The sequence below is a fragment of the Staurois parvus genome, unplaced genomic scaffold (assembly GCF_062004578.1).
Source record: "Staurois parvus isolate SC_StPar_1 unplaced genomic scaffold, SC_StPar_1.0 ptg001026l, whole genome shotgun sequence".
NCBI classification, from domain to species: Eukaryota; Metazoa; Chordata; class Amphibia; order Anura; family Ranidae; genus Staurois; species Staurois parvus.
Genome location: NW_028318822.1, coordinates 851,824 through 867,585, shown reverse-complemented (window position 1 = coordinate 867,585; position 15,762 = coordinate 851,824). Strand labels below are relative to the sequence as shown.

At 42.3% G+C, this 15,762-nt stretch overlaps 1 protein-coding gene across 1 annotated transcript in view; it reads left to right on the top strand.

Moving 5' to 3' along the window:
- Window positions 1-2,265, top strand: part of LOC149441101 (uncharacterized) — a 261,575-nt gene extending 259,310 nt beyond the window's left edge. Inside the window, exon 10 of the mRNA XM_089657773.1 lies at window positions 922-2,265. Within this exon, the coding sequence (XP_089513899.1) occupies window positions 922-1,874 (953 nt within the window). The 3' untranslated portion in view covers window positions 1,875-2,265. The remainder of the gene's footprint in view (window positions 1-921) is intronic.
- Window positions 2,266-15,762: the final 13,497 nt, after the last annotated feature.

Sequence of the window (15,762 nt, the reverse complement as noted above, 5' to 3'; positions counted from 1 at the left end):
TCCTAACCCCTGCACTATATACACTGCTGTACATTACATACTCCTGACCCCTGAACTGTATACATGGCTATACATTGCATATTCCTGACCCCTGAACTGTATACATGGCTATACATTGCATACTCCTGACCCCTGAACTGTATACATGGCTGTACATTGCATACTCCTGACCCCTGAACTGTATACATGGCTATACATTGCATACTCCTGACCCCTGAACTGTATACATGGCTGTACATTACATGCTCCTTACCCCTGAACTGTATACATGGCTGTACATTGCATACTCCTGACCCCTGCATTATATACACGGCTGTACATTACATACTCCTGACCCCAGCATCATATACTCTGTTGTATATTACATAATTCTGATGTCGTACCGTGTGTAATAACCTTCTGACTGTCCCTCCTAGAAAAGACAGTTCTGGTTGTTTCCTCACTCTCTGACTAAGGTCCATGAATAAAGAAATGACCTGGTAGGAGATCAGAGGAGCCATTTCCTAGTTCCCTTGAGGGTAGAATTGTAAGCTCTTCAGAGACCAAGCTGCCTGATGTGGGCGGAGTCCTGGTTTGGGGGAACCAATCAGCTCCTGTCTAGTAATCCTCTTTGTCTTTGTATTTTAGTCCATGGCCGGGAGATGAGGAAAACCTCCGAGGATTGTCTCACTTTGTCTCCAGACTGGAAAGTAGAAGATGAGGACATCACACAGTATAGTCCAGGAGAAAACCCGGCTCCCTCCAATGTCCATCCGGCACCACCCAGTGTAGATGGACCATCGGAATCCTCATATCCTGAGGAATCTCAGACTGTGCGGGACCGGGCCGGCCTTCCAACTGGGAAGAGGTTCTCCTGTGCTGAGTGCGGGAAGGGTTTCCATTATAAATCCCGTCTTAATGTGCATAAAAGATCTCACACAGGGGCTAAGCCACATTCATGCCCTGAGTGCGGGAAATGTTTTACAGCAAAGTCCAGTCTTTTCAGACATCAGAGATCTCACAAGCTGGAGAAGTTGTATACCTGCCCTGAGTGCGGGATATGTTTCTCAAAGAAGTCACAGTTTTACAAACATCAGAGATTTCACACTAGGGAAAAGCAGTATACCTGTCCTGAGTGTGGCCAGTATTTTTCACATAAGTCCACTTTTAACAAACATCAGAAATCCCACACAAATAATAAGCCGTATTCTTGTCCTGACTGCGGGAAATGTTTTTCACTGAAGTGTCATCTTCTCAGCCATCAGAAAATGCACACGGGGGAGAAGCCGTATTCTTGTCCTGACTGCGGGAAATGTTTTTCACATGTGTCCAATCTTTACCAACATCAGAGATTGCACAGAGGTGAGAAGCCCTATTCCTGTCCTGAGTGTGGGAAATGTTTTTCAAGGAAGCCACATCTTTACAGACATCAGAGATCCCACACGGGGGAGAAGCCGTATTCCTGTCCTGAGTGTGCGAGATGTTTTTCAGATAAGTACAATCTTTACAGCCATCAGAGATCTCACACGGGGGAGAAGCCGTATTTCTGTACTGAGTGCGGGAAATGTTTTTCAGTGAAGTCCAGTCTTTACAGCCATCAGAGGTCTCACACAGGGGTGAAGCCGTATTCCTGTTCTGAGTGCGGGAAATGTTTTTCAACAATATCACATTTTTACATCCATCAGCGATTGCACAGAGGGGAGAAGCCGTATTCCTGTTCTGAGTGCGGGAAATGTTTTTCATCAAAGGCACATCTTAACAGCCATCAGAGATTGCACACGGGGGAGAAGCCGTATTCCTGTCCCCACTGCGAGAAATGTTTTTCACATTTGTCCAATCTTTACAAACATCAGAGATGTCACCCGGGGGCGAAGCGACTTTCCTGTCCCAAGTAAGGGAATTGTTCCTCACTGAAGTCCTGACTTCCTGTCCATCAGGAGTTCCACACAACCCTGGAGGTGTATTAGTGCCCTGAGGGCGGAAAAAATGTCTTCTAGATGAATGTTGCTGGACATCCCAGCTCTCATGTGGGGAAGAAGCACACCCTGATATACACCTCAGATATACTCCATGGCTGATCTTCATCATTCAAGAAACTGTTCATAAGGAGATCAGAGGTCACCAAAGACATGGATGAAATGTTGGACTGGGTTGGCCATTGATGGCAGGAGAAGAATAAAAATGGAGTCATCACCTTTCATTGGCTGAGTACATTTTGTAGTGGGAGATTTCACAAACACTTAAAGGTCCATAATAAAAAAGTTGAATGAATGTGACAAGAATTTACCCAGTTGTGACACATTCTGGCAGTATTTTATATCCTATAGTGATTTCCTATGATCATTGACTCCATACAGTGCATCCAGAAAGTATTCCCAGCGCTTAACTTTGGCCACATTTTGTTGTTACGGCCTTATTCCAAAACGGATTAAATTCATTTTTTCCCTCAACATTCTACAGACAACGTGAAAGAAGTTCTTTTTGAAATCTTTGCAATTTATTAAAAATAAAAAAGGAAACCCCTCCATGTACATAAGTATTTCCCGCCTTTGCTCAATCCTTTGTTGAAGCCCCTTTAGCACCAATTCCAGCCTCAAGTCATTTGGAGTATGATGCTACAAGCTTGGCACACCTATTTTTGGGCAATTTCTCCCATTCTTTGCAGTACCTCTCAAGCTCCATCAGGTTGGATGGGGAGCGTCGGTGCACAGCCATTTTCAGATCTCTCCAGAGATGCTCAATCGGGTTCAAGTCTGGGCTCTGGCTGGGCCACTCCAGGACATTCATAGAGTTGGCCCATATCCACTCCTTTGTTATGTGGTCTGTGTGCTTAGGGTCGTTATCCTGTTGAAAGATGAACCGTCGCCCCAGTCTAAGGTCCAGAGCGCTCTGGAACAGGTTTTCAACAAGGATGTCTCTGAACACTGCTGTGTTCATCTTTCCTTCGATCCTGACTAGTCTCCCAGTTCCTGCCGCTGAAAACCATCCCCACAGCATGATGCTGCCACCACCATGCTTCACTGTAGGGATGGTATTGGCCAGGTGGTGAGCAGTGCCTGGTTTCCTCCAGACATGACGTTTGGAATTCAGGCCAAAGAGTTGAACCTTTGTTTCATCAGACCAGAGTTTTGTTTCTCATGGTCTGAAAGTCCCTCAGGTGCCTTTTGGCAAACTCCAGGCAGGCTGCCATTTGCCTTTTACTGAGGAGTGGCTTCCGTCTGGCCACTCTACCATACAGGCCTGATTGGTGGGGTGCTGCAGAGGTGGTTGTTCTTCTGGAAGGTTCTCCTCTCTCCACAGAGAAACGCTGGAGCTCTTTCAGAGTGACCATCGGGTGCTTGGTTACCTCCCTGGCTAAGGCCTTTCTCCCTTGATTGCTCATTTTGGCCGGACAACCCGCTCTAGGAAGATTCCTGGTGGTTCCAAACTTCTTCCATTTGTGGATGATGGAGGCCACTGTGCTCATTGGGACCTTCAATGCTGCAGAAATGTTTCTGTACCCTTCCCCAGATCTGTGCCTTCATACAATCCTATCTCGGAGGTCTACGGACAATGCCTTGGACTTCATGGCTTGGTTTGTGGTCTGACATGCACTGTTACCTGTGGGACCTTCTATAGACAGGTTTATGCCTTTCCTAATCATGTCCAATCAACTGAATTTCCCACAGGTGGACTCCAATCAAGTTGTGGAAACATCTCAAGGATGGTCAGTGGGAACAGGATGAACCAGAGCTCAATTTTGAGTGTGATGGCAAAGGCTGGGAATACTTATGTACATGAGGTTTTTTATCATTTTTTATTTTTAATAAATTGCAAAGATTTCAAAACGGACTTCTTTCCCATTGTCATTATGGGGTATTGTTAGTAGAATGCTGAGGAAAAAAATGAATTGAATCCACTTTAGAATAAGGCTGTAACATAACAAAATGTGGCAAAAGTTAAGCGCTGGGAATACTTTCTAGATGCTCTGTATAGTGGCTATGATGCCATACTGTACTTTTTTTCTTTAATTGATGGAGGTACAACCCCAATTCCAAAAAGGATGGGATGCCAAGTAAAATCTACATAAAAACAGAATGCATAAACCCATATACAGTGTTTGTTCACCAATGCCAGAAGTCTGCCAATCAAAATAGGTGAGTTGGAAGGTTTGGTGCATGAAGAGAACTAGGATTGAATTGGTATTACTGAATCTTGGCTTCATTCTTCACATGACTGGGCCATTCATATTCCTGGCTAGGTTCTCTTTCGGAGAGACGGGGTAAATAGGAAAGGTTGTGGTGTCTGTCTCGATGTGAGAAGCGAGTGTGAAAAAGGACCTAGTTGATGGAGAGTGTGATGAGGCTGAAGCATTACGGGTAGAACTGCACATGGGGGGGGCGGTACTACAAAGGTAATCATTGGTGTTTGTTATAGGCCTCCCAGTGTTAATAAGGAGGTGGAGACTCAGCTCCTTGCACAGATCGAAAGGGCTGCAAGGGCTGGGGCAGTGATAATAATGGGGGATTTTAGCTACCTGAAAATTGACTGGAGTAATGGTACTGCAGGAACAATTAAAGGGCAAAATTTTGTAAACCTACTACAGGACAATTTTATGGTACAGTTCATAGAGGCCCCAACTAGGAATGATGCTCTGCTGGACCTGGTCATTGCAAACCATGCAGAGCTTATTAGGAATATCCATATACAAGAACATCTGGGTAGCAGTGACCATAACATGATTTCATTTATTGTTAGCTGTAAACAACAAGCACATACGGGAAAAATAAAAATGCTCAATTTCAAGAGAGCTAATTTTCCAAGGCTCTTCAAGACTTAGACTGGGAGGGAATATTGGCATCGATGAACACAACACAGAAATGGGAGTTCTTCAAAAAGACTGTATGTGAACACACTGCAAAATACATTCCCATGGGCAACAAGTTTAAAAGGCTAAAAATCAAACCTATGTGGCTTACGGCCAAAGTTACAAAAGCTATAGATAATAAGAAAAGAGCTTTTATTCTATATGAAGGAACGCGATCATTGTTTACACATTACAAAACATATAACAGAATATGTAAAAAGGAAATAAAGGCACAAAAATTGAAAATGAACGACAGATTGCAAAAGATAGCAGGACCAACCCCAAAAAATTCTTCAAATATATGAATAGTAGAAAGGCCTGGTCCGAGCATGTAGGCCCTTTACAGAATCATATAGAAGGGGTGACTGGGGACAAAGAGAAGGACAATGTATGAAATCCCTTCTTCAGCTCTGTGTATACAAAGGAGCATGGGGGGCTCTTGTCCATAATGGGGGGTGGTACTGACACAGCTCCAGATGATCCACATTGACTCACAATTGATATGATCCAGAAATATTTAGACAGAATAAAGATGAATAAAGCCCCTGGACCGGATGGCATACACCCACGGGGCCTTAAAGAATTCAGCTCTGTCATTTCAATGCCATTGTTTCTCATTTTGAGGCACTCTTTAACCCCCTTGCCCTCCAGAGGATTTACCCCTCTTCCTGACTAGGCCATTTTTTTGCGTTACAGCGCTGCGTTACTTTAACTGACAATTGTGCGGTCATGCAACACTGCACCCAAATGAAATTTACGTCATTTTTGTTCCCACAAATTTCTTTCGGTGGTATTTGATCAGCTGGTTTTTTATTTTGTGCGCTATTAACAAAAAAAAACGACAATTTTGAGAAAAAAAAAACAATAATTTTTACTTTTTGCTATTAATCAAGTCCAATAAAATAATAATAAAAAAAAATTTGAATTTCATCATAAATTTAGGCCAACATGTATTCTGCTCCATGTCTTTACTATAAAAAAATATCCAATACGTGTAAATTAATTGGTTTACGTGAAGGTTATTTCATCCCTTTAAGGTTGTCAGTGGTGCACCCCAAGGTTCAGTGTTATTAGTGGTGAACCCCAAGGTTCAGTGTTATTAGTGGTGAACCCCAAGGTTCAGTGTTATTAGTGGTGAACCCCAAGGTTCAGTGTTATTAGTGGGGTACCCCAAGGTTCAGTGTTATTAGTGGTGAACCCCAAGGTTCAGTGTTATTAGTGGGGTACCCCAAGGTTCAGTGTTATTAGTGGTGAACCCCAAGGTTCAGTGTTATTAGTGGGGTACCCCAAGGTTCAGTGTTATTAGTGGTGAACCCCAAGGTTCAGTGTTGTCAGTGGTGTACCCCAAGGTTCAGTATTAGTGGGGGACCCCGGGGTTCAGTGTTGGTACCCTTACTTTTTAATATATTTCTAAATGATATAGTGTCTGGGATTATAAATCTCATTTCAGTCTTTGCAGATGACACCAAGCTGTGCCGGGGAATAACGTCCTTACAGGATGTCTCCAACTTGCAAGCCGACCTCAATGCTCTGTGTAATTATTATTATTATTATTATACAGTATTTATAAAGCACCAATAGTTCGCTCAGCGCTGTACATTACAAAGGGAGACAGAACATGTGACAGAACAATACCAATACAATGCAAAACATGAGGGGATCGAGGGCCCTGCTCTTTCGAGCTTACAATCTAGGAGGGAGGGGGTGGTGGTACAGGAGGAGATAGCTGTGGGGGATGGAGTGGTAGGAAGAGTGGAGGAGGTCGGCAAGTTAGCAGGTGGTGGGGTAGGCTTCCCTGAAGAGATGGGTTTTCAGGGTGCGCCTAAAGGAGAGGAGAGTAGGTGATAATCTGATGGGTTGGGGCAGGGAGTTCCAGAGGATGGGTGACACCCTGGAGAAGTCCTGGAGGCGGGCATGGGAGGAGGAGACCAGGGAACTAGAGAGAAGGAGGTCTTGTGAGGAGCGGAGTGTGCGTGCTGGGCGGTACTTGGATATTAGGTCAGAGATGTAGTACGGGGCAGTATGGTGGACAGCTTTGTACGTCAGCGTTAGGATTTTGAATTTGATCCGTTGCGCAATCGGAAGCCAGTGGAGGGATTGGCAGAGGGGGGTGGCGGAGACAGAGCGGTTGGAAAGGTGAATGAGTCTGGCAGCCGTGTTCAGGATGGACTGAAGCGGGGATAGCCAGCGGCGAGGCAGGCCAGTGAGGAGGGAGTTGCAGTAGTCGAGTCGTGATATGATGAGGGAGTGGATGAGCTGTTTAGTGGTTTCTGGGGTTAGGAACGTGCGGATTTTGGCGATGTTGCGGAGGTGGAGTCTGCACGAGTTTGTTAAAGATTGGACTTGGGGCTGGAAGGATAGGTTGGAGTCCAGAATGACACCCAGTACTCTGGCCTGCGGGGCGGGTTTGATGGTAGCGTTGTTGGATGTGATGGAGAAATCAATGGGGGGTGGTGTCCGGGCTGGGGGGAAGACAAGAAACTCGGTTTTGGAGAGGTTCAGTTTAAGGAAGTGGAGCGACATCCAGTCTGATATGTCGCTCAGTAGGTGTGTGATTCGGGCTGAGACCAAGGGGGTGAGGTGGGGGGTTGAGAGATAGATTTGTGTGTCGTCGGCATAGAGGTGGTAGTTGAAGCCGTGAGAGTGTATGAGTTGGCCAAGGGAGGAGGTATAGATGGAGAAGAGAAGGGGCCCGAGGACAGAGCCTTGAGGGACCCCAACAGAGAGGGGGAGTGAGGGGGAGGTGGTAGCATTATAGGTAACGCTGAAGGAGCGTTGTGACAGGTAGGATGAGAGCCAGGAGAGAGCAGAATCTCTGAGGCCGAGGGAGTGTAGTTTTTTGAGGAGGAGGGGGTGGTCGACTGTGTCGAAGGCCGCAGAGAGGTCAAGGAGTAGGAGCACTGAATAGTGGCCATTAGCTTTGGCGGTTAGCAGGTCGTTGGAGAGTTTGAGTAAGGCAGTTTCGGTGGAGTGTAGGGACGGAAGCCGGACTGTAGGGGATCGAGGAGGTTGTTGTCGTTGAGGTGAGAGCATAGGCGGGTGTAGACTAGGCGCCAATGGGGCCAATGAGGGCTAATGTTGATAAATGTAAGGTTCTGCACTTGGGGGCTAAGAATATGCATGCATCATACATACTAGGGGGGGTACAACTGGGGGAATCAATGGTGGAGAAGGATCTGGGGGGGTCAATGGTGGAGAAGGATCTGGGGGGGTCAATGGTGGAGAAGGATCTGGGGGGTCAATGGTGGAGAAGGATCTGGGAGTTCTGGTAGATCACAAGCTGAATAATAGCATGAAATGCCAAGCTGCGGGTTCTAAAGCGAGCAAAATCCCCTCTTGTATTAGGAGAGGTATAGACTCCAGAGAGAGAGATATCATTCCCCCCGGTACAAATCATTAGAAAAACCTCATCTGGAATATGCAGTTCAGTTTTGGGCACCAATTCACAAAAAGAACATTGGGGAACTGGAGAAAGTACAGAGAAGGGCAACCAAACTGATATGAGGCATGGAGGAGATCAGCTATGAGGAAAGATTAGAGGGACTGAATGTATTCTCTACTGAGAAGAGGAGATTAAGGGGGGATATGATCAACATGTATAATACATAAGGGGGGATATGATCTCCATGTATAATACATAAGGGGGGATATGGTCTCCATGTATAATACATAAGGGGGGATATGGTCTCCATGTATAATACATAAGGGGGATATGATCTCCATGTATAATACATAAGGGGGATATGATCACCATGTATAATACATAAGGGGGTATGATCTCCATGTATAATACATAAGGGGGGATATGATCTCCATGTATAATACATAAGGGGGGATATGATCTCCATGTATAATACATAAGGGGGGATATGATCTCCATGTATAATACATAAGGGGGAATATGATCAACATGTATAATACATAAGGGGGATATGATCTCTATGTATAATACATAAGGGGGGGATATGATCTCCATGTATAATACATAAGGGGGATATGATCTCTATGTATAATACATAAGGGGGGGGATATGATCTCCATGTAAAATACATAAGGGGGATATGGTCTCCATGTATAATACATAAGGGGGATATGATCTCCATGTATAATACATAAGGGGGGATATGATCTCCATGTATAATACATAAGGGGGGATATGATCTCCATGTATAATACATAAGGGGGGATATGATCTCCATGTATAATACATAAGGGGGGATATGATCACCATGTATAATACATAAGGGGGAATATGATCAACATGTATAATACATAAGGGGGATATGATCTCTATGTATAATACATAAGGGGGGGATATGATCTCCATGTATAATACATAAGGGGGATATGATCTCTATGTATAATACATAAGGGGGGGGATATGATCTCCATGTAAAATACATAAGGGGGATATGGTCTCCATGTATAATACATAAGGGGGATATGATCTCCATGTATAATACATAAGGGGGGATATGATCTCCATGTATAATACATAAGGGGGGATATGATCTCCATGTATAATACATAAGGGGGATATGATCTTCAAGTATAATAGGTAAGGGGGGATATGATCTCCATGTATAATACATAACGGGGGATATGATCTCCATGTATAATACATAAGGGGGGGATATGATCTCCATGTATAATACATAAGGGGGGATATGATCTCCATGTATAATATATAAGGGGGGATATGATCAACATGTATAATACATAAGGGGGATATGATCTCCATGTAAAATACATAAGGGGGGATATGATCTCCATGTATAATACATAAGGGGTGGATATGATCTCCATGTATAATACATAAGGGGGATATGATCTCCATGTATAATACATAAGGGGGATATGATCTCCATGTATAATACATAAGGGGGGATATGATCTCCATGTATAATACATAAGGGGGGGATATGATCTCCATGTATAATACATAAGGGGGGGGGGATATGATCTCCATGTATAATACATAAGGGGGAATATGATCAACATGTATAATACATAAGGGGGATATGATCTCTATGTATAATACATAAGGGGGGGATATGATCTCCATGTATAATACATAAGGGGGATATGATCTCTATGTATAATACATAAGGGGGGGGATATGATCTCCATGTAAAATACATAAGGGGGATATGGTCTCCATGTATAATACATAAGGGGGATATGATCTCCATGTATAATACATAAGGGGGGATATGATCTCCATGTATAATACATAAGGGGGGATATGATCTCCATGTATAATACATAAGGGGGATATGATCTTCAAGTATAATAGATAAGGGGGGATATGATCTCCATGTATAATACATAACGGGGGATATGATCTCCATGTATAATACATAAGGGGGGGATATGATCTCCATGTATAATACATAAGGGTGGATATGATCTCCATGTATAATATATAAGGGGGGATATGATCAACATGTATAATACATAAGGGGGATATGATCTCCATGTAAAATACATAAGGGGGGATATGATCTCCATGTATAATACATAAGGGGTGGATATGATCTCCATGTATAATACATAAGGGGGATATGATCTCCATGTATAATACATAAGGGGGGATATGATCTCCATGTATAATACATAAGGGGGATATGATCTCCATGTATAATACATAAGGGGGGATATGATCTCCATGTATAATACATAAGGGGGTATATGGTGTCCATGTATAATACATAAGGGGGATATGATCTCTATGTATAATACATAAGGGGGGGATATGATCTCCATGTATAATACATAAGGGGGATATGATCTCCATGTATAATAAATAAGGGGGGATGTGATCTCCATGTATAATACATAAGGGGGGATATGGTCTCCATGTATAATACACAAGGGGGATATGATCACCATGTATAATAAATAAGGGGGGATATGATCTCCATGTATAATACATAAGGGGGGATATGGTCTCCATGTATAATACATACCAGGGGATATGATCCCCATGTATAATACATAAGGGGGGATATGATCACCATGTATAATACATAAGGGGGGATACGATCATCATGTATAATACATAAGGGGGGATATGATCACCATGTATAATACATAAGGGGGGGATATGATCACCATGTATAATACATAAGGGGGGATACGATCACCATGTATAATACATAAGGGGGGATATGATCTCCATGTATAATACATAAGGGGGGATATGATCACCATGTATAATACATAAGGGGGGATACGATCACCATGTATAATACATAAGGGGGGATATGATCTCCATGTATAACACATAAGGGGGGATATGATCTCCATGTATAATACATAAGGGGGGATATGATCTCCATGTATAATACATAAGGGGGGATATGATCTCCATGTATAATACATAAGGGGGGATATGATCTCCATGTATTATACATAAGGGGGGATATGATCTCCATGTATAATACATAAGGGGGATATGATCTCCATGTATTATACATAAGGGGGGATATGATCACCATGTATAATACATAAGGGGGATATGATCACCATGTATAATACATAAGGGGGTATGATCTCCATGTATAATACATAAGGGGGATATGATCTCCATGTATAATACATAAGGGGGATATGATCTCCATGTATAATACATAAGGGGGGATATGATCTCCATGTATAATACATAAGGGGGGATATGATCTCCATGTATTATACATAAGGGGGGATATGATCACCATGTATAATACGTAAGGGGGGATATGATCTCCATGTATAATACATAAGGGGGGATATGATCTCCATGTATTATACATAAGGGGGGATATGATCACCATGTATAATACATAAGGGGGATATGATCACCATGTATAATACATAAGGGGGGATATGATCACCATGTATAATACATAAGGGGGGATATGATCACCATGTATAATACATAAGGGGGGATATGATCTCCATGTATAATACATAAGGGGGGATATGATCTCCATGTATAATACATAAGGGGGGATATAATCGCCATGTATAATACATAAGGGGGATATGATCACCAAGTATAATACATAAGAGGGGATATGATCTCCATGTATAATACATAAGGGGGGATATGATCACCATGTATAATACATAAGGGGGGATATGATCTCCATGTATAATACATAAGGCGAATATGATCACCATGTATAATACATAAGGGGGGATATGATCACCATGTATAATACATAAGGGGGGATATGATCACCATGTATAATACATAAGGGGGATATGATCTCCATGTATAATACATAAGGGGGATATGATCCCCATGTATAATACATAAGGGGGGATATTATCTCCATGTATAATACATAAGGGGGATATGATCTCCATGTATAATACATAAGGGGGGATATGATCTCCATGTATAATACATAAGGGGGATATGATCACCATGTATAATACATAAGGGGGGATATGATCTCCATGTATAATACATAAGGGGGGGTATGATCTCCATGTATAATATATAAGGGGGAGGATATGATCACCATGTATAATACATAAGGGGGATATGATCTCCATGTATAATACATAAGGGGGGATATGATCTCCATGTATAATACATAAGGGGGGATATGATCTCCATGTATAATACATAAGGGGGATATGATCTCCATGTATAATACATAAGGGGGGATATGATCTCCATGTATAATACATAAGGGGGATATGATCTCCATGTATAATACATAAGGGGGATATGATCACCATGTATAATACATAAGGGGAATATGATCTCCATGTATAATACATAAGGGGGGATATGATCTCCATGTATAATACATAAGGGGGGATATGATCGCCATTTATAATACATAAGGGGGGATATGATCTCCATGTATAATACATAAGGGGGATATGATCACCATGTATAATACATAAGGGGGGATATGATCGCCATTTTTAATACATAAGGGGGGATATGATCACTATAATATATTTATCCCTTAGGGTGGATGCTCTTCTGTATACGAATCTTGGTCGCTCAGGTAGGGTGGTATTGAGATGTTTATCAGCCTTTCATATATGCCAATGTCATTGTACACTTTTTTCTACTTGTTTATGTTGTGTATTATATTCAAGTACAATCGGTACCATATATGTCTGTTGTTTTTCTTTAGTTGTGGTGTTGATCAATTCATTCCTATCCATATTCACCACTTCTTTTATTCTATAATTAATGAATTGTGGTTCATACCCCTTGGAAGTGTGCTGGAGTGCACATGCAAACTACGATACGTAGGTAGAACTAAGACAGCTAAAAGTCACAATTAAGGAACACATACAAGATATTAAAAAGGGATACAGTACGCATAGTGTATCTAAACACTTCTCATTAGTGCACAACAAGGATCCATCCCATGTAAAATTCTGGAGGGATTGAAAAGTTTAAAAAACACTGGATAGTTAGCCAGAAAGTATGCACTCTCAGCCAATATGAGTCTAGGTGGATTCACACTTTGGATACCCTGATCCCTAGTGGTTTAAACATTGAATTTCTTTTAAATTGCTTCATTAGTGATTTCTAGTTTATGAAGATAAGTTGTTTATCCGTCTGTTCCATCATATTGTTTGATAATTATGTTATATACTATGTATATTATAGTTCCTCCCTAATGGGGATCACTCAATATGTTATAACATTTTTATTGTAACATACTCATGATAATTCTATGGGTACACAAAGGCATTTTAGATTATGAGCTATGTGGGCTCCAATGTCATGGACAATACAGTTTATTTATTTATTGTAGTCCACGACCGCTATTTTCAGCACTAGCGGTATAGTGAGCATGTTTCCATTAAAGATTTAATGATCACTGTTTCCTTGTTTCCATGGTTCTATTATATTATCCCTCTTGCTCTATTGTGATCTTAATACTACACTTTGATCCAAGGGAAAATGGCCACTATAACAATCTGGACCATTAGAAAATGGAGACTGTAACAATCTGGACCATTACAAAATGGACACTATAACAATCTGAACCATTAGAAAATGGCCACTGTAACAATCTGGACCATTAGAAAATGGCCACTATAACAATATGGACCATTAGAAAATGGCCACTATAACAATATGGACCATTACAAAATGGACACTATAACAATCTGAACCATTAGAAAATGGCCACTGTAACAATCTGGACCATTAGAAAATGGCCACTATAACAATATGGACCATTAGAAAATGGCCACTATAAAAATCTGGACCATTAGAAAATGAACACTATAACAATCTGCACCATTAGAAAATGGCCACTGTAACAATCTGGACCATTAGAAAATGGCCACTATAACAATCTGGACCATTAGAAAATGGCCACTATAACAATCTGGACCATTACAAAATGGACACTATAACAATCTGAACCATTAGAAAATGGCCACTGTAACAATATGGACCATTAGAAAATGGCCACTATAAAAATCTGGACCATTAGAAAATGGCCACTATAACAATCTGGACCATTACAAAATGGACACTATAACAATCTGAACCATTAGAAAATGGCCACTGTAACAATCTAGACCAGTGGTCGGCAAGCCGCGGCTCGCGAGCCACATGCGGCTCTTTACAAGCTTAAATGCGGCTCTTCTGTGTGCCGGGCGCCCGCTCCCTTCCCTCCCCTCCCTCCTCTCGGACGGGCGTGTGCCGGGCGGCGGCCGCCCCCTCCCCTCCCCTCCCTCCTCTCGGACGGCCGCCCGCTCCCCTCCCTCCTCTCGGGCGGCCGCCCCAAAAGTCAGGACTCTGCAGCTGTCAGGATGTAGGCGGGGCAGCCAGGATGTAGGCGGGGCAGCGTGACGAACTCCTCTCCTCTCACAGTCCGCCCTGAAGACCAGAACGGCGCGGGAAGCACGGCGAGAGGAACGCGCGGAGCAAAGGTAAGTGAATTGACACAGGGGGGACTTACTATATGGGGGACTTACTATATGGGGGGGACTTACTATATGGGGGGACTTACTATATGGGGGATGAATTACTATATGGGGGACTTACTATATGGGGGGGACTTACTATATGGGGGGGACTTACTATATGGGGGACTTACTATATGGGGGACTTACTATATGGGGGATGAATTACTATATGGGAGATGAATTACTATATGGGAGATGAATTACTATATGGGGGATGAATTACTATGGGGGATGAATTACTATATGGGGGATGAATTACTATATGGGGGATGAATTACTATGGGGGATGAATTACTATATGGGGGATGAATTACTATATGGGGGATGAATTACTATGGGGGATGAATTACTATATGGGGGATGAATTACTATATGGGGGATGAATTACTATGGGGGATGAATTACTATATGGGGGATGAATTACTATATGGGGGATGAATTACTATGGGGGATGAATTACTATATGGGGGATGAATTACTATGGGGGGGATGAATTACTATGGGGGGGATGAATTACTATATGGGGGATGAATTACTATGGGGGATGAATTACTATGGGGGGATGAATTACTATGGGGGATGAATTACTATATGGGGGATGAATTACTATGGGGGATGAATTAATATGGGGGATGAATTACTATGGGGGATGAATTACTATATGGGGGATGAATTACTATATGGGGATGAATTACTATGGGGGATGAATTGCTATGGGGGATGAATTGCTATATGGGGGATGAATTGCTATATGGGGGATGAATTACTATGGGGGATGAATTACTATATGGGGGATGAATTACTATATGGGGGATGAATTACTATGGGGGATGAATTACTATATGGGAGATGTATTTTCAGTTTTAAAAATGTGGCTCTCAAAATAAATTTCAATCGTGGTTTTGGCGAGATTTGGCTCAGTTGAAAAAAAAGGTTGCCCACCACTGATCTAGACCATTAGAAAATGTCCACTATAACAATCTGGATCATTA